Raw genomic sequence first — 17331 nt, forward strand, 5'->3', positions numbered from 1 at the left:
GGCTGTAATGGTGGGTGTGTGTGATCCATTCCCCCCCCCAGTGGGCTGTAATGGTCGGTGTGTGTGATCCATTCCCCCCCCCAGTGGGCTGTAATGGTGGGTGTGTGTGATCCACTCCACCCCCAGTGGGCTGTAATGGTGGGTGTGTGTGATCCATTCCCCCCCCCAGTGGGCTGTAATGGTGGGTGGGTGTGATCCATTCCCCCCCCCCAGTGGGCTGTAATGGTGGGTGTGTGTGATCCATTCCCCCCCCCCCAGTGGGCTGTAATGGTGGGTGTGTGTGATCCATTCCCCCCCCCAGTGGGCTGTAATGGTCGGTGTGTGTGATCCACTCCCCCCCCCAGTGGGTTGTAATGGTGGGTGTGTGTGATCCATTCCACCCCCCCCAGTGGGCTGTAATGGTGGGTGTGTGTGATCCATTCCACCCCCCCCAGTGGGCTGTAATGGTCGGTGTGTGTGATCCACTCCCCCCCCCCCCAGTGGACTGTAATGGTCGGTGTGTGTGATCCTTTCCCCCCCCCAGTGGGCTGTAATGGTGGGTGTGTGTGATCCATACCACCCCCCCCCAGTGGGCTGTAATGGTCAGTGTGTGTGATCCATTCCCCCCCCCCAGTGGGCTGTAATGGTCGGTGTGTGTGATCCACTCCACCCCCAGTGGGCTGTAATGGTGGGTGTGTGTGATCCATTCCCCCCCCAAGTGGGCTGTAATGGTGGGTGTGTGTGATCCACTCCACCCCCTACCAGTGGGCTGTAATGGTGGGTATGTGTGATCCATTCCCCCCCCCCAGTGGGCTGTAATGGTGGGTGTGTGTGATCCATTCCCCCCCCCAGTGGGCTCTAATGGTGGGTGGGTGTGATCCATTCCACCCCCCCCCCCAGTGGGCTGTAATGGTCGGTGTGTGTGATCCACTCCACCCCCAGTGGGCTGTAATGGTGGGTGTGTGTGATCCATTCCACACCCCCCCCCCCAGTGGGCTGTAATGGTTGGTGTGTGTGATCCATTCCCCCCCCCAGTGGGCTGTAATGGTGGGTGGGTATGATCCACTCCCCTCCCAGTGGGCTGTAATGGTGGGTGTGTGTGATCCATTCCACCCCCCCCCAGTGGGCTGTAATGGTGGGTGTGTGTGATCCATTCCACCCACCCCCCAGTGGGCTGTAATGGTGGGTGTGTGTGATCCATTCCCCCCCCCAGTGGGCTGTAATGGTCAGTGTGTGTGATCCACTCCACCCCCAGTGGGCTGTAATGGTCGGTGTGTGTGATCCACTCCACCCCCAGTGGGCTGTAATGGTGGGTGTGTGTGATCCATTCCACCCCCCCCCAGTGGGCTGTAATGGTGGGTGTGTGTGATCCACTCCCCCCCCAGTGGGCTGTAATGGTGGGTGGGTGTGATCCACTCCCCCCCCCAGTGGGCTGTAATGGTGGGTGTGTGTGATCCACTCCCCCCCCCCAGTGGGCTGTAATGGTGGGTGGGTGTGATCCATTCCCCCCCCCCCAGTGGGCTGTAATGGTCGGTGTGTGTGATCCATTCCCCCCCCCCAGTGGGCTGTAATGGTGGGGGGTGTGATCCATTCCACCACCCCCCCCCAGTGGGCTGTAATGGTGGGTGGGTGTGATCCATTCCCCCCCCCCCAGTGGGCTGTAATGGTGGGTGTGTGTGATCCACTCCCTCCCCCAGTGGGCTGTAATGGTGGGTGTGTGTGATCCATTCCCCCCCCCAGTGGGCTGTAATGGTCGGTGTGTGTGATCCACTCCCCCCCCCAGTGGGCTGTAATGGTGGGTGTGTGTGATCCATTCCCCCCCCAGTGGGCTGTAATGGTGGGTGGGTGTGATCCATTCCCCCCCCCCCAGTGGGCTGTAATGGTGGGTGTGTGTGATCCATTCCCCCCCCCAGTGGGCTGTAATGGTCGGTGTGTGTGATCCTTTCCCCCCCCCCCAGTGGGCTGTAATGGTGGGTGTGTGTGATCCACCCCCCCCCAGTGGGCTGTAATGGTGGGTGTGTGTGATCCATTCCACACCCCCCCCCCAGTGGGCTCTAATGGGTGGGTGTGTGTGATCCATTCCACCCCCCAGTGGGCTGTAATGGTGGGTGGGTGTGATCCATTCCCCCCCCCAGTGGGCTGTAATGGTGGGTGGGTGTGATCCATTCCCCCCCCCCAGTGGGCTGTAATGGTGGGTGGGTGATCCATTCCCCCCCCCCCAGTGGGCTGTAATGGTGGGTGTGTGTGATCCATTCCACCCCCCAGTGGGCTGTAATGGTGGGTGGGTGTGATCCATTCCCCCCCCCAGTGGGCTGTAATGGTGGGTGGGTGTGATCCATTCCCCCCCCAGTGGGCTGTAATGGTGGGTGTGTGTGATCCATTCCCCCCCCCAGTGGGCTGTAATGGTGGGTGTGTGTGATCCATTCCCCCCCCCAGTGGGCTGTAATGGTCGGTGTGTGTGATCCACTCCCCCCCCCAGTGGGCTGTAATGGTGGGTGTGTGTGATCCATTCCACCCCCCCCAGTGGGCTGTAATGGTCGGTGTGTGTGATCCACTCCCCCCCCAGTGGACTGTAATGGTCGGTGTGTGTGATCCATCCCCCCCCCAGTGGGCTGTAATGGTGGGTGGGTGTGATCCACTCCCCCCCCCCAGTGGGCTGTAATGGTCGGTGTGTGTGATCCACTCCCCCCCCCAGTGGGCTGTAATGGTGGGTGTGTGTGATCCACTCCCCCCCCCAGTGGGCTGTAATGGTGGGTGGGTGTGATCCATTCCCCCCCCCAGTGGGCTGTAATGGTCGGTGTGTGTGATCCATTCCCCCCCCCCCAGTGGGCTGTAATGGTGGGTGGGTGTGATCCATTCCACCCCCCCCCCCAGTGGGCTGTAATGGTGGGTGGGTGTGATCCATTCCCCCCCCCCAGTGGGCTGTAATGGTGGGTGGGTGTGATCCATTCCCCCCCCCCAGTGGGCTGTAATGGTGGGTGGGTGTGATCCATTCCCCCCCCAGTGGGCTGTAATGGTGGGTGTGTGTGATCCATTCCCCCCCCCAGTGGGCTGTAATGGTGGGTGTGTGTGATCCATTCCCCCCCCCAGTGGGCTGTAATGGTCGGTGTGTGTGATCCACTCCCCCCCCCCAGTGGGCTGTAATGGTGGGTGTGTGTGATCCATTCCACCCCCCCCAGTGGGCTGTAATGGTCGGTGTATGTGATCCACTCCCCCCCCAGTGGACTGTAATGGTCGGTGTTTGTGATCCATCCCCCCCCCAGTGGGCTGTAATGGTGGGTGTGTGTGATCCACTCCCCCCCCCCAGTGGGCTGTAATGGTCGGTGTGTGTGATCCACTCCCCCCCCCAGTGGGCTGTAATGGTGGGTGTGTGTGATCCACTCCCCCCCCCAGTGGGCTGTAATGGTGGGTGGGTGTGATCCATTTCCCCCCCCCCCAGTGGGCTGTAATGGTCGGTGTGTGTGATCCATTCCCCCCCCCCAGTGGGCTGTAATGGTGGGTGGGTGTGATCCATTCCACCACCCCCCCCAGTGGGCTGTAATGGTGGGTGGGTGTGATCCATTCCCCCCCCCCAGTGGGCTGTAATGGTGGGTGTGTGTGATCCACTCCCTCCCCCAGTGGGCTGTAATGGTGGGTGTGTGTGATCCATTCCCCCCCCCAGTGGGCTGTAATGGTCGGTGTGTGTGATCCACTCCCCCCCCCAGTGGGCTGTAATGGTGGGTGTGTGTGATCCATTCCCCCCCCCAGTGGGCTATAATGGTGGGTGGGTGTGATCCATTCCCCCCCCCCCAGTGGGCTGTAATGGTGGGTGTGTGTGATCCATTCCCCCCCCCCAGTGGGCTGTAATGGTCGGTGTGTGTGATCCTTTCCCCCCCCCCAGTGGGCTGTAATGGTGGGTGTGTGTGATCCACCCCCCCCCCCAGTGGGCTGTAATGGTGGGTGTGTGTGATCCATTCCACCCCCCCCCCCCAGTGGGCTGTAATGGGTGGGTGGGTGTGATCCATTCCACCCCCCAGTGGGCTGTAATGGTGGGTGGGTGTGATCCATTCCCCCCCCCAGTGGGCTGTAATGGTGGGTGGGTGTGATCCATTCCCCCCCCCAGTGGGCTGTAATGGTGGGTGTGTGTGATCCATTCCCCCCCCCAGTGGGCTGTAATGGTGGGTGGGTGTGATCCATTCCCCCCCCCAGTGGGCTGTAATGGTGGGTGTGTGTGATCCATTCCCCCCCCCCAGTGGGCTGTAATGGTGGGTGGGTGATCCATTCCCCCCCCCCAGTGGGCTGTAATGGTGGGTGTGTGTGATCCATTCCACCCCCCAGTGGGCTGTAATGGTGGGTGGGTGTGATCCATTCCCCCCCCCCAGTGGGCTGTAATGGTGGGTGTGTGTGATCCATTCCCCCCCCAGTGGGCTGTAATGGTGGGTGTGTGTGATCCATTCCCCCCCCAGTGGGCTGTAATGGTGGGTGTGTGTGATCCATTCCCCCCCCCAGTGGGCTGTAATGGTCGGTGTGTGTGATCCACTCCCCCCCCCAGTGGGCTGTAATGGTGGGTGTGTGTGATCCATTCCACCCCCCCCAGTGGGCTGTAATGGTCGGTGTGTGTGATCCACTCCCCCCCCAGTGGACTGTAATGGTCGGTGTGTGTGATCCATCCCCCCCCCAGTGGGCTGTAATGGTGGGTGTGTGTGATCCACTCCCCCCCCCCCAGTGGGCTGTAATGGTCGGTGTGTGTGATCCATTCCCCCCCCCAGTGGGCTGTAATGGTCGGTGTGTGTGATCCACTCCACCCCCTACCAGCATCTCTGCGTTTCTCCCTTTTGTGTTTCACTGGTGCCATTTGCTATCAGAGAATGTCTGCAGAACGCAAGCTGAAATTCTTTCTCTTCCCAGACGTCCACAAAGCAGAAGGAAAAAGCCTAAAGAATGAATGACCAAAAAATATCAGAACCCCAAAGCCCCTTCCCCCTTTCCATGCACAAGCAACAGCAAAAGTGTTAACCTTCCTGCAGCTGCCTCAGCAAACACTTCAGCACTCCGCCACCTTCCACCATGCACGCAATAGCAAAGCTGGCAAAGAGACCACCATCTCGAGGCCATCAAAAGCTACTGTCCGTCCCAACAGTTCGACATCCTGCAGGCCCTCTCGCTCATGAGCGAAGTAGAGAGAGGAATCGCTCCAGCCCCAGTGAGAGGGGGAGGCTAACAAGCTCACTGTTTATCTAGCTTCCCCTAAAATAATCTCCAGTAGAGAAATCACCCGTCAGGATTCAGTCTAAGTTCAGTGTAATTTGTTGCCAAAGCAGGGTTGTGTGGGGCGGGATGTGATGGACAGAGTTACTGAGCTACTCTTTTTCAGAATAATCTGCCCGTGTTATGTGGCAAATAACCATCGACCCCAAGATTTCACTTTTTGTTAAGAAGAGACGAATTTGTTTCTGTTGAAAATCGGTTGAATATTTACTTTGAAGCATTAGCAAGTGTTAATTAAGCTGACAAACAGGATGTCTCTTGTCACGTACAACAAGCAAAGAGAAAACACCACTAGGGTATGTGCTGGAGAGATGCAGAATAGTGTAGAGCCTCAGGCCGAGTCACCCTGTGCTTTATATTCTGTCGTCTCGGCTTTTCTGTGCTAGTTTCTATACACAAACATGTAGAATCCAGTGGCCACCCTTTTTAATTCTACTTCCCATTCCCATTCGACATGTCAGTCCACGGCCTCTTCTGCTGCCAAGATGAGGCCACACTCAGATTGGAGGGGCAACACCTTATATTTCGTCTGGGTAGCCTCCAGTGTGATGACATGAACATCGATTTATTGAACTTCTGTTAATTGCCCCCTCCTTCACCATTCCCCATTCTTGTCCCCCCCCCCCCCCAACTTGTCTCTTTTCCTGCCCATCACCTCCATTTGGTCACCTGCCCCCCTCTTCCCTTTCCTCCATGGTCTTCTATCCTCCCCTATCAGATTCCCACTTGTCCAGCCCTTTATCTCTTTCACCAGTCAACTTCCCAGCTCTTTACTACTCTCTCCCCCCTTCCCCCACTGCCTGTCTGGGTTTCACCTCTCACCTTTGTACTTCTTCCTCCCCTCCCCCCCAGCTTCTTACTCTGACTTCTCATCCTTGTTCTCCGGTCCTGATGAAGGGCCTTGGTCCGGAACGTTAGCTCTTCACTCTTCTCCATAGATGCTGCCTGGCCTGCTGAGTTCCTCCAGCATTTTGTGTGTGTTGCTAGGATTTACAGCATCTGCAGATTTTTTCATGTTTGTGATTTTTTTTGTGGTTAAAATTCACTTAGAATATTGTGCCTGTGTCTAGTTTCTGTTTGACAACAAGTGCAAGCTGTTGCACTTCAGGAGGACCAACCAGGGTAGGTTTATATAGTGAGCGGTAGGGAACTGGGGAGTGTGGTAGGACAAAGAAATCTGGGAATGCAGGTCCTTAACTCATTGAAAATGGTGTCACAGCAAGATGGGATCGTAAAGAAAGCTTTTGGCACATTGGCCTTCATAAATCAAAGTATTGAATAAAGGAGAAGGGATGTCATGTTGAAGTTGTATAGGACATCAGTGAGGTCTAATCTGGAGTATTGTGTGCAGTTTTGGTCACCAGCCTACAGGAAAGATGTAAGTAAAGTTGAAAGGGTACAAAGAAAATTTACAAGGATGTTGTTGGGTCTGGAGGACCTGAGTTATAGGGAGCGATTGAATAGGTTAGGACTTTATTCCTTGGAACACAGAAGACTGAGAGGAGATTTGACAGAGGCACACAGAAATATGAGGGGTATAGATAGGGTAAATGCAAGCAGGCTTTTTCCACTGGGGTTGGGTGGGACTAAACTAGCAGTCATGGGTTAAGGGTGAAAGGTGAAAAGTATGAGGGGAAATATCTTCACTCAGAGGGTGGTGAGAGTGTGGAACGAGCTGCCAAGTGGTGCATGCAAGCTCAATGTCAACATTCAAGAGGAGTTTGGATAGGTACACGGATGGCAGGGTTATGGAAGGCTATAGTTTGGGTGCAGGCTGATGGGAGTAGGCAGTTTAATCGGTTTGGCGAGGACCAGATGGGCCAAAAGGTCTGTTTGTGCTGTACTTTCCTATGGCTGTATGCTGAAGATCTGCAAAGAGTTCTGGCAAAGTGTTGCTAGGGGCCCATCTTCTTACTGTCAAGACTCTTTGAAATTGAGAGGCTTTGTTACACCTCGTCAGTTTCCTTAAATTTTAATGATGAAATGTCATAGATGCTGCCTGGCCTGCTGAGTTCCTCCAGCATTTTGTGTGTGTTGCTCTGTATTTCCGGTATCTGCACAACCTGTTGTATTTATGACATACTGTAAATACCTGAATGCCCAACAAATTAGATCTGGAATAGAGACTGCGAATGAAGGTCCACTGACTCATCCCTCATTTTGGCAGTCTTGTTCAGCAGAGTCCACTCTCACTGGCAGAAGTGTGCAGTCTCCCCTGGGAGAGAAGTAGCCTGCAGGGAGAATGCCAGTCTCTCTTAGACAGTGTGGAACTTGGAAAAGATGTCTGTGTATTTCCCACCCCTCCCCCCTCGCCTAACCGTTTGCACGCCGCAGTGGGTGGGTCCGGAGCAGGCGAACGTGCAGTGACCAAGATGGGTCTTAAGCAACTGTCTTCCTCGATTTTTGTCTCGCTCTAGTTCCATGGGTGTCTGCGATTTGTGCCTTTGTCATAATGGAACTCGCATGTGGTCAGAGACAAGAATGAGATGAGTTGTCAGCCCGTGGGAATCTGATTTGTGGTTTACTGCCTATTAATAAAGAGAGCTTGGGGACTGACTTTAACCTTCCTAATCAGTTTAGTGTGTCAAAGTTTGGTACATTATGCTTCTTTGAATAATAGCAAGACTTCAGAGAGGGCACAGAGGAAGCTTATCAAGGTGCTGTCTATTGGATGTTGAAAGGCCTTGATAGAGTGGATGTGAAGAGGGTGCTTCCTTTGGTTGGGGAGTCTAGGATCAGAGGCTGGTGACTGTGGAATTCTTTGCCACAGGAGGCCAAGTCACTGGGTGCATTTAAGGCAGAGATTGATGGGTTCTTGATTAATCAGGGTGTGAAAGCAGGGGGAGAAGGCAGGAGAATGGGTTTGAGAGGGAAATAGTTCGGTCATGATGAAATAGCGGCGCAGACGTAATAGGCCAAATGACCTAATTCTGCTCCTACGTCTTATGGTCTGATGTTGAGAGGTTGGACAAACTTGGGTTGTTTTCTCTGGAGTGGCAGAGGCTGAGGGGAGATCTGGTCGAGGTTTGTAAGATTATGAGAGGCATAGATAGAGTAGACAGACAATATTTTTTCCCAGCTTTGAAATGTATTAATACAGTACCTGAGGGCATGCATTTAAGATGAGGGGGAGAAATTTCAAAGGAGATGTGAGCAGCAAGTGTCTTTACTCAGAGAGTGATGGGTGCCTGGACTGTGCTGCCTGAGGTGGTGGTAGAGGCAGAAACATTAAGAGGTTTATATAGGCACATGAATGTGAGGAAAATGGAGGGATGTGGACATTGTGTAGGCAGAGGGGATTAATTTAGCTGACCATTTGATTGGTTCACCACAACGTTCTGGGCCGTAGGGCCTGTTCCTGTGCTGTCGAAGTACACTCTTTTAGGTTCTATATTAGTGCCTGTCCATGTCAGGGGAAAAAAGCACTGTTGAGCGATATACCATGATCTGAACAAAAGTTAGGGTTTGCCCCGTTGGCAGTGTCCGCCTACTTCTGTGGTGCACGGTTTGTTGGATGAAACCTTTTATGGTTTCTACTGCTGAGTGATTCCTCAGAACTGTGCGACACCCAAGGGTTTGCCCCTGTTGGCAGTGTCTGTCTGTCTCTGCGGTGCACCCTTTGTTAATCAAGCGGATGCTGGCAACGCTCAGAACTCGACATTTGTGTTTTTTTCCAACACGAGATTCTGTAGATGCTGGAAATCCAGAGCAGCGCACACAAAATGCTGGAGGAGCTCAGCAGGTCAGGCAGTATCAATGGAAATGAATAAACAGCCGACGTCTTGGGCTGAGTCTTGGCCTGAAAACATTGCTTATTCTCCTCCAGAGATGCTGCCGGACTTGCTGTTGTTGCCGCAGTAACCGTGGCTGAATTCCTCCTGTTTTCACAGCTGCCCGCCGCTCTCTACAAGAAGGTGCTGGTGATACTACATGAGGATGTCCTACCACACATGAGTGACCCGACCCTGATGATTGACTTCCTCACGGCTGCCTACGATGTGGGTATGTGTCCGATTGGGTGGAGCGGGCTGGCTAGTCGGGGTACTACTCTTATGTGTACCTAGCTACAGTGAAGTATGTTTTGCACACCACCCCAGAAGACATAGGGGTGGGATCAGGCCATTTGGCCCATCGATTCTGGTCTGCCATTCTATCACCGTCATTATATGCTGTGTGGTCTGGCTTGGGTGATCATGGTCTTTCCATGACCACGATGGTTCTTGGCAATTTTTTCGACAGAATTGGTTTGCCATTGCCGCCTTCTAGGCAGTGTCTTTACAAGACGAGTAACCCCCAGTCAAGATTGTCTGCTGGCGACAGCGGTCACATAACCGCGACTTGTGATGTGCACAGGTTCCTCGTATGACCGTCCACCACCTGCTCCCGTGGCTTCACATGACCCTGATTGGGGGGAGGGCAAGGGGGGCTAAGCAGGTGCTACACCTTGCCCAAGGGTGACCTGCAGGCCAGTGGAGGGAAAGAGCACCTTACACCTCATTTAGTAGGGCGTACCTCCACTCACCACCCAAGCATTTCATCATGGCTGATTTATTATCTCTTCCAATCCCATTGTCCTGCTTTCTCCCCATGACCTTCGACACCCTGACTAATCAAGAACCTAGCAACCTCCGCTTTAAATATGCCCGATGACCTGGCCTCCAAAGCTGCCTGTGGCATCCATGCAGACCATGTCACCACAGTAATGCAGAATAAAATGTTTCACTTACACAGCAAGTGCAGGCAGGCAGGCAAGGTGCAGGACCATAAGGTCACGCGTCTGTCTTACTGGAACAGTGGGGTGGAAGCTGTCCGTGAGCCTGGTGGCATCTGCTTTCAGGCTTTTGTATCTTCTGCCTGACAGGAGGTGGGGGAGAAACGTGATTGTATATGATACACGGGGTCTTTGTGCTGGCTGATTCACTGAAGCGGTGACAAATGTAGACACGGAGGGGAGGCTGGGTCCTCTGATGTGTTGAGTTGTGTCTCTATGGTTCTGTAGCAACGGGTTGTCCCCAGCTATTCCCTTGGCTCAGAGCTCCTGCTTTCTGGCGGACGGGAGCCTCACAAATCTCGAGGGTCAGAAATGGTCTGTACCACCCTCCGTCTGTTTGTGGAACGGTGTGATTAGCAAATCTGGAATCTTGCTCCGGTTCTGTGTCCGTGTGTTCCTCACCAGCACTCCTGCAGTTCGGAGACACACTGACTGTCACCGTTAGGACTTAAAACTCTCATCCTTGTCTTTTGTGCCCCTTCCCTCCCCTCACGTCTCTTAAATCTCCCCTCTTAGTGCTGCGCAAAAGTCTTTGTGTGTGCGTGTGGTGCCTAAGACTTCTGCACAGTACAGTTTGTGTCAAGGTAGAGTGAGAGTAAGTTTGTAAATCTATCAGGAGCAAAGGATGTCAGGAATGGTGAGGTTGGAGCGCCGTAGGAGAGGTGTGGGACAGATGGCAGAGGAGGATTGTCGGGGGTGAGGAGGGGGTGTTGTGGGTGCAGACACACCCAGCCCTGAGACAACAGGCAAGGTCATTTGATTGTAAACGATTAGTTTATCAATCAATACAGAATGTCTCTCTGGTGCTTCCTGCTCCCTCCCCTCTCCCTTCCCCTTTTCCCAATCATGATTCCCCTCTCCCTGCCCCCTTCCACTCTCAGTCCACAATAGAGACCCAGATCAGAATCAGGTTTATCGTCACTCACATATGGCATGAAATTAGTTCTTTTTCTGCAGCAGTAATACAACACAGTATATAATAATACTATATATTGCAACATAGCTATATATATGCCTAAGACTTGTGCACAGTACTGTATACCTGTACCTTCTATTTTTGAAACCTCTGTACTGATGAAAAGACTGTTACCATCCACCATATATCTATAAAACCATCAGTCATCGGAGCAGAACTAGGCCATTCATCCCATTGAGTCTGCTCTGCCATTCCATCATGGCTGAATTATTATTCCTCTACCTCATCCTCCTATAAGACATAGGAGCAGAATTAGACTGAACTATCTGTGCCTCTCGTATTAAACATGATTAATTTATTGAGATACAGTGCGATATAGGCCATTCCGGCTCTTCGAGCTGCACCAGCCAGCAGACTCTGAATTGACCCTGGCCTAACCATGCGATAGTTTACAATGACCGATTAACCTGCCAACCACACGGTCATGGGGCGGTCGTTCATGCTCTTGCAGACGACAGTGGGAAAAGGTCAACCCTCATTCAAAATTCGAGGTAAATTTATTATCAAAGTACATATATGTTACCATATACAACCCTGAGATTCATTTTCTTGTCAGCGTACTCAAATCTATTGAATAATAAACCATAACAGAATCGATGAAAGCACCAACTTGGGCATTCATTCAGTGTGCAAAAGACAGCAAGCTGTGCAAATACAAACAGAGAGAAATAATAAAATAAATAAGTAAATAAATACCAAGAACATGAGATAAAGAGTTCTTGAAAGTGAGTCCCTTGTTTGTAGGAACATTTCAATGACGGGGCAAGTGAGGTTGAGTGAAGTTATCCTCTCTGGTTCAAGAGCCTGATGGTTGAGGGGTAATAAATGTTCCAGCACCTGGTGGTGTGGTTCCTGAGGCTCCTGTGCCTTCTCCCTGATTATAGCAGCAAGAAGAGAGCCCATCCTGGGTGGTGGGTGTCCCTGATAATGGATGCTGCTTTACTGTGCCAGTGTTTCATGTAGACGTGCTGGGTGGTGGGGAGGGCTGTACCCGTGATGGACCACGATTCTCCAAGGAATAAAGACTTGGCTTGGCCACCCTCTCCCTATAAATCAGCCCCTCTAGTCCTGGAGGCTTCCTCATAAACCTCTTCTGCACACTCTCTCCAGCTCGACTGTCTTTTCTATAAACTGCATGACCCAACTGTACACAATACTGACTACAATACTCACCAACGACTTGTGTAACTGCAGTATAACATCCCACCTTCCAAACTGAAGGCCAGCATGCTAGGGTAGTGATTAGCACAATGCTTTATAGTACCAGTGACCCGGGTTCAATTCCTGTCTTTGTATGTTCTCCCGTGACCGTGTGGGTTTCCTCCGGGTGCTCTGGTTTCCTCCCACAGTCCAAAGACGTACGGGTTAGTAGGTTAATTGGTCATTGTAAATTGGGTGGTGCGGCTCGGAGAGCCAGAAGCGCCTGTTTTGCATTGTATCTCTAAATAAATAAATACCTTCTTCATCACCCTGCCTACTTGTGCAGCCACTTTCAGTGAACTGTGCATTTCTCCCAGAAAGTCCTCCTGTCCCCCAACTCTCAACTCCCTACTATTCACAGGACAAGGCCAATGTGGCCAGGTGGCTGGTGTCACCTCCCTGCCAGAAAGCTTGCAGCCGAGAAGATGGATTTGAGGACGGACTTGGCCCTTTGCTGTTTGTGAAGATTATAACTGTTGTGTTACTGTCCCTGCAGGTGGAGCCATTAGCCTACTCGCCTTGAATGGACTTTTCTACCTCATTCATCAACACAACTTGTAAGTCTTTCCCTGGAGCAGAGAGTGAAATGTTTTTAATTTGCAGTCCAATTGGAGGGACTGTTGAGAGGATATTGGAGTCTGTCTTCCACCTATCTGAGATGGTTATCAGGAATGTTGTGTATGCAGGGCCTTTAGCATTGTCAGTGATCTCTCCCATCCGCCCAACTATCCCTTTACCATCAGGCAGGAGGTACCATACCATTAGGACAAGAACTGTTAGAGTGAGAGACAGCTTCTTCCCCCCAGACTACTAAACTCCCTGCCACCATCCAGGTCTCATCACATGTGAAGTGCCAGTTGTGTTATTACTTTTTAACTTGTATATGCATATTATTGTTTGGTAAGTTATGTGGTAATATTAGTCTGTGTTGTGAGTGTGGGGCGTGTTGTGCGGCTTGGTCCAGAAGAACATTGTTTTGTTTGGCAGTTTACGGTAACTTGAACTTAACTTGAATTTCAAAGTTCAAAATAAATTTATCAAAATGCATACAGTTGCAAGAAAATGTTTGTGAACCCTTTGCAGCTACATGATTTTCTGCTTTAATTGCTCAATGTGTGGTCTGATCTTCATCTAAGTCACAATAATAGACAAACGCCCTCGTACAGCAATAACTTTAACCAAATGTTTCCGGTAACTGTTCGTCAGCCCTGCACATAGGTTTGGAGGAATTTTAGACCATTTCTCCTTACAAAACTGTTCCAGCTCTGGATCTTGGTGGGCTTCCTTGCATAAACTGCTTGCCCAACATTTCTGGAGGAATAAGGTCAGGACTTTGACTCGGCTGTTCCAAAACACAAATGTTCTTTTTTAACCATTCTGTTGTTGGTTTACTCTTGACTTTGGGGACATTGTCTTATTGCGTTATTCAACTTCTATTAAGCGGTGATTCAACTTCTTTACAGCCGTGATGAGGTGTTGGTGTGCAGTGCCTTTTTCCCTCCAAACATAGCAATATGTGTTTGTGCCAGAAAGTTCAGCTTCTGTCTCATCTGTCCACAGAACAATGTCCCAGAAGCATTGTAGAACATCCAGATGGTCTTTTGAACACTTGAGACATGCAGCAATGTGTTTTGGAGAGCGGTGGTTTCCTCCGTAGTGTCCTCCCATGGATACTTTCAGTGTTGTTCTTGTAGTGGACACATGAACAGCAAGTTCTAGAGATTTCTGCAGATCTTTTGCTGTTATCCTTGGGTTCTTTTCTCCTCCTCCAACATTGCATGTTGTGATCTTTGTAGGATGCCCACTCCTAGGGAGGGTAGCAACAGCACTGAATTTCTTCCATTTGTAGTCAGTGTCTTTTACTGTGGACTGATGAACACTCAGGTCTTTAGAAGTGCTTTTGTGGCCTTTTCCAGCTTCATGTGTCTCTACAATCCTTCTAAGATCCTCAAAGTTGTTTTGATGGAGGTGTGATGCACATAAACAGATCTTTCTTGCAAAGAGCAGGCTCTGTCAGTAACCTGACTTTGAGTGTCTTTTTTCTAGGGCAGGGCATCTCTGCAGCCCACACCTCCAATCTCATCTCATTGAGTGGAACACCTGGCTCCAAACAGCTTTGAGCCTAGACTGCGATTATTTCAATGATGTACTCAGTATAAGTAAGAAGAAGTACAATTGTTTGTGTGTTATTAGTTTAGGCAGATTGTGTAATTCTATTATTGTGACCTAGATGAAGATCAGACCACATTTTATGAGTAATTAACGAAAAAAACATGCAGTTGCAAAGGGTTCACAAACTTTTCTTGCAACTGCATATGTCACCATATACAACTCTGAGATTCATTTTCCTGTGGGCATACTCAGTAACTGTATAGAATAGTAATTATAACAGAATCAATGAAACCCAACGGCATCCAACTGGAGTGAAAAAACAAACCAAGTACAAAAGAAGAAATAATATTATAAATAAACAATAAATATCGAGAAATATCGATGAAGAGTCCATAGGTTGTTGGAACAGTTCAGAGATGGGGCGAGTGAAGTTGAGTGAGTGATTTCGAGCTGTCCCCTGCCACTGCTAAACAAAGCACTCACTTGACGTTGATTCTGACCTTTCAGAAAGTGCAAGTTTCCAAAGTGCATTGTCTGTGTGGAGTTGTCAGTGTGCTCCTTGCACGTGGCGCTTGTGGTCAGTGTGGGGTCTGTCTGCACAGCGTCTCAGAGCTTGAAAGCTCTGTGTGGATTCTGGTGAGAGACAAACACATCAAGATAAACGTCAGTGCTCGTGCAGCAGGATTTCAGTGCACGGGGGTGCCTGTGCATCGTGTGTGGCTGCTCGGTGGGCGCACTTAGAAAGTGCAGTCCGTGTGCTGGTGCGCATTTGGAGAATGCGGTGTGTGTGTGTGTGTGCGGGCTTGTGTATTCATGTATCACTATTGTCTGAGAAACTGCAGCCTTCTAAGACAAGTTAGGACTCAAATGGAGTATTTCATACAGTTCTGTTCACCCCGTTATAGATGTCGCGGTTCTGGAGTGGCTGCAGGAGAGGTTTACCAGGATGCTGCCTGGATTAGAGGGCATGAGCTACAACAAGAGCTTGCACAAACTAGACTTGTTTTCTCTGGAGTGGCTGAGGGGAGATCTGATAGAGGTTTTATAAGATTATGAGATGCACAGAGAGAATACACAGACAATATCTGTTTCCCAGGGTTGAAATACCTAGTAGCAGAGGTCTGGCATTGAAGGTGAGAGGGGGTAGGTTCGAAGGAGGTGTGAGGGGTGAGTTTTTCCACACTGTGGTGGTTGTCTGGAATGTGCTGCCTGGGGTGGTGGTAGAGTCGGAAATGTTAGAGAGTCTTAAGAGACGTTTAGATAGGTACAGGATTGTGAGGGAAGTGGAAGGATTGAGTAGGCAGAAAAGATTTATTGGTTCGTCACAATATTGTGGTCTGAAGGGCCTGTTCCTGTGCTGTACTTAAAGAGCAAACACGAGGAAATCTGCAGATGCTGGAAATTCAAACAACACACACAAAATGCTGGTGGAACACAGCAGGCCAGGCAGCATCTATAGGGAGAAGGGTTTCGGCCCAAAACGTCGACAGTGCTTCTCCCTATAGATGCTGCCTGGCCTGCTGCGTTCCACCAGCATTTTGTGTGCGTTGTCTGTGCTGTACTGTTCTGTTCTATGTCTGTAAACTTGGAATCAGGTTTATTATCATTAATGCATGCCATGAAATTTGTTTTATAGCAGCAGTACAGAGCAATACATAATTTTTAAAAAAATGACTAAGTTACAATAAGAAGTAAAAAAAAAAATAGGTAGTGATCATGGGTTCATTGTCTGTTCAGAAATGTGATGGTGGCAGGGAAGATGAGTGTGAGTTGCGGATTCCTGTACCTCCTCCCCGATGAGCAGAGAGTCCATCCCGGACAGTGAGGGTCCTTCGTGATGGATGCTATCTTCTTGAGGCATTGCCTTTTGAAGATGCTCTCTGGCGGTAGGCTAGAGCCCATGATGGAGATGGCTCAGAGTTTGAAGATACTCTCTGGCGGTAGGCTAGAGCCCATGATGGAGATGGCTCAGAGTTTGCAGCCTTCTGCATCTTTCTCTGATTTTTTTTTGAGAAGGGGTTTTGTGTGTGCGTGTTTGGTCCATAGATGGGTGTCAATAACACCCAGAAAATGCTGAAGGAACTCAGCAGGCCAAGCAGCATCTGTGGGGAAAGAGTGTAGTCACTATTTCAGGCCAAGACCCTTCATCAGCACTGGAGGGAAGAAAAGATCAGAGTTAGAAGGTGGAGTGAGGGGAGGATGAAACACAAGGTGATAGTTGAGGGGGGAGGAGTGAAGTAAAGAGCTGGGAAGTTGATGGGTAAAGAGATACCACCTGGTCTCACCTATCACCTTGTGTTTCTTTCTCTCCCCCCACCTTCAGTCCTGATGAAGGGTCTTGGCCCGAAATGTCAACTGTACTATTTTTCCATGGATGCTGCCTGGCCTGCTGAGCTTCTCCACCATTTTCTGTGTGTTACTTGGATTTCCAGCATCTGCAGATTTTCTCTTGTTTGTGTTTGGTGTCAGTAGAAGCCTCTCCTGATTTTGTGTCAGCCTGAATGATTTGAGACACGTCAATGAAATCTCCCCTTGACCATTGCTGCCCAGGTAATGCCCAACTCTGTTACCACTATAGGGGATCATCTGATACATTTGTGCGCCCCTCCCACATTCAGAAAACCTTTCATCTTAACGAATAACTTGCTTCAGGCCTGATGTAACCTTTGCTTCACCCATGCGTGTGTATGCTGCTAATTCTGCCTCTCTTTTCCTCCTGTAGAGAATACCCAGACTTCTACAAAAAGCTCTACAGCTTATTGGATCCCTCTGTGCTCCACGTCAAGTACCGGGCCAGGTTCTTCCACCTGCTCGATCTGTTCCTGTCATCCAGGTCAGCTTAACGCCCGTTTGTGGAATCAGACCCAGGTTTAATATCACTGACGTGCGTCCTGAAAGTTGTTATTTTGCGGCCATAGTTCATTCGTTTGCCATGAGCTGTGTCAAATGACAGAAGCTAAGACCGTGATTGTACTTGGGAAATTTACAAAAGCAGCTCACCATTGCCTTCTTCTGGGCAGTGTCTTTACCAGACAGGTGACCCCAG

General features: G+C 50.5%; 1 protein-coding gene and 1 long non-coding RNA gene across 2 annotated transcripts in view; both read left to right on the top strand.

Moving 5' to 3' along the window:
- noc4l (nucleolar complex associated 4 homolog) overlaps window positions 1–17331 on the top strand; it is a 70306-nt gene that overhangs the window by 42109 nt on the left and 10866 nt on the right. Inside the window, exons 9-11 of the mRNA XM_059994614.1 lie at window positions 9117–9228; window positions 12670–12730; window positions 17008–17118. Of these exons, the coding sequence (XP_059850597.1) occupies window positions 9117–9228; window positions 12670–12730; window positions 17008–17118 (284 nt within the window). The remainder of the gene's footprint in view (window positions 1–9116; window positions 9229–12669; window positions 12731–17007; window positions 17119–17331) is intronic.
- Window positions 12738–16911, top strand: LOC132407716 (uncharacterized). Its single transcript, XR_009516565.1, has 2 exons — window positions 12738–13073; window positions 16609–16911. It is a non-coding gene; the product is annotated as an uncharacterized LOC132407716 (long non-coding RNA).

This window comes from Hypanus sabinus, chromosome 18 (genome assembly GCF_030144855.1).
Source record: "Hypanus sabinus isolate sHypSab1 chromosome 18, sHypSab1.hap1, whole genome shotgun sequence".
NCBI classification, from domain to species: domain Eukaryota; kingdom Metazoa; phylum Chordata; class Chondrichthyes; order Myliobatiformes; family Dasyatidae; genus Hypanus; species Hypanus sabinus.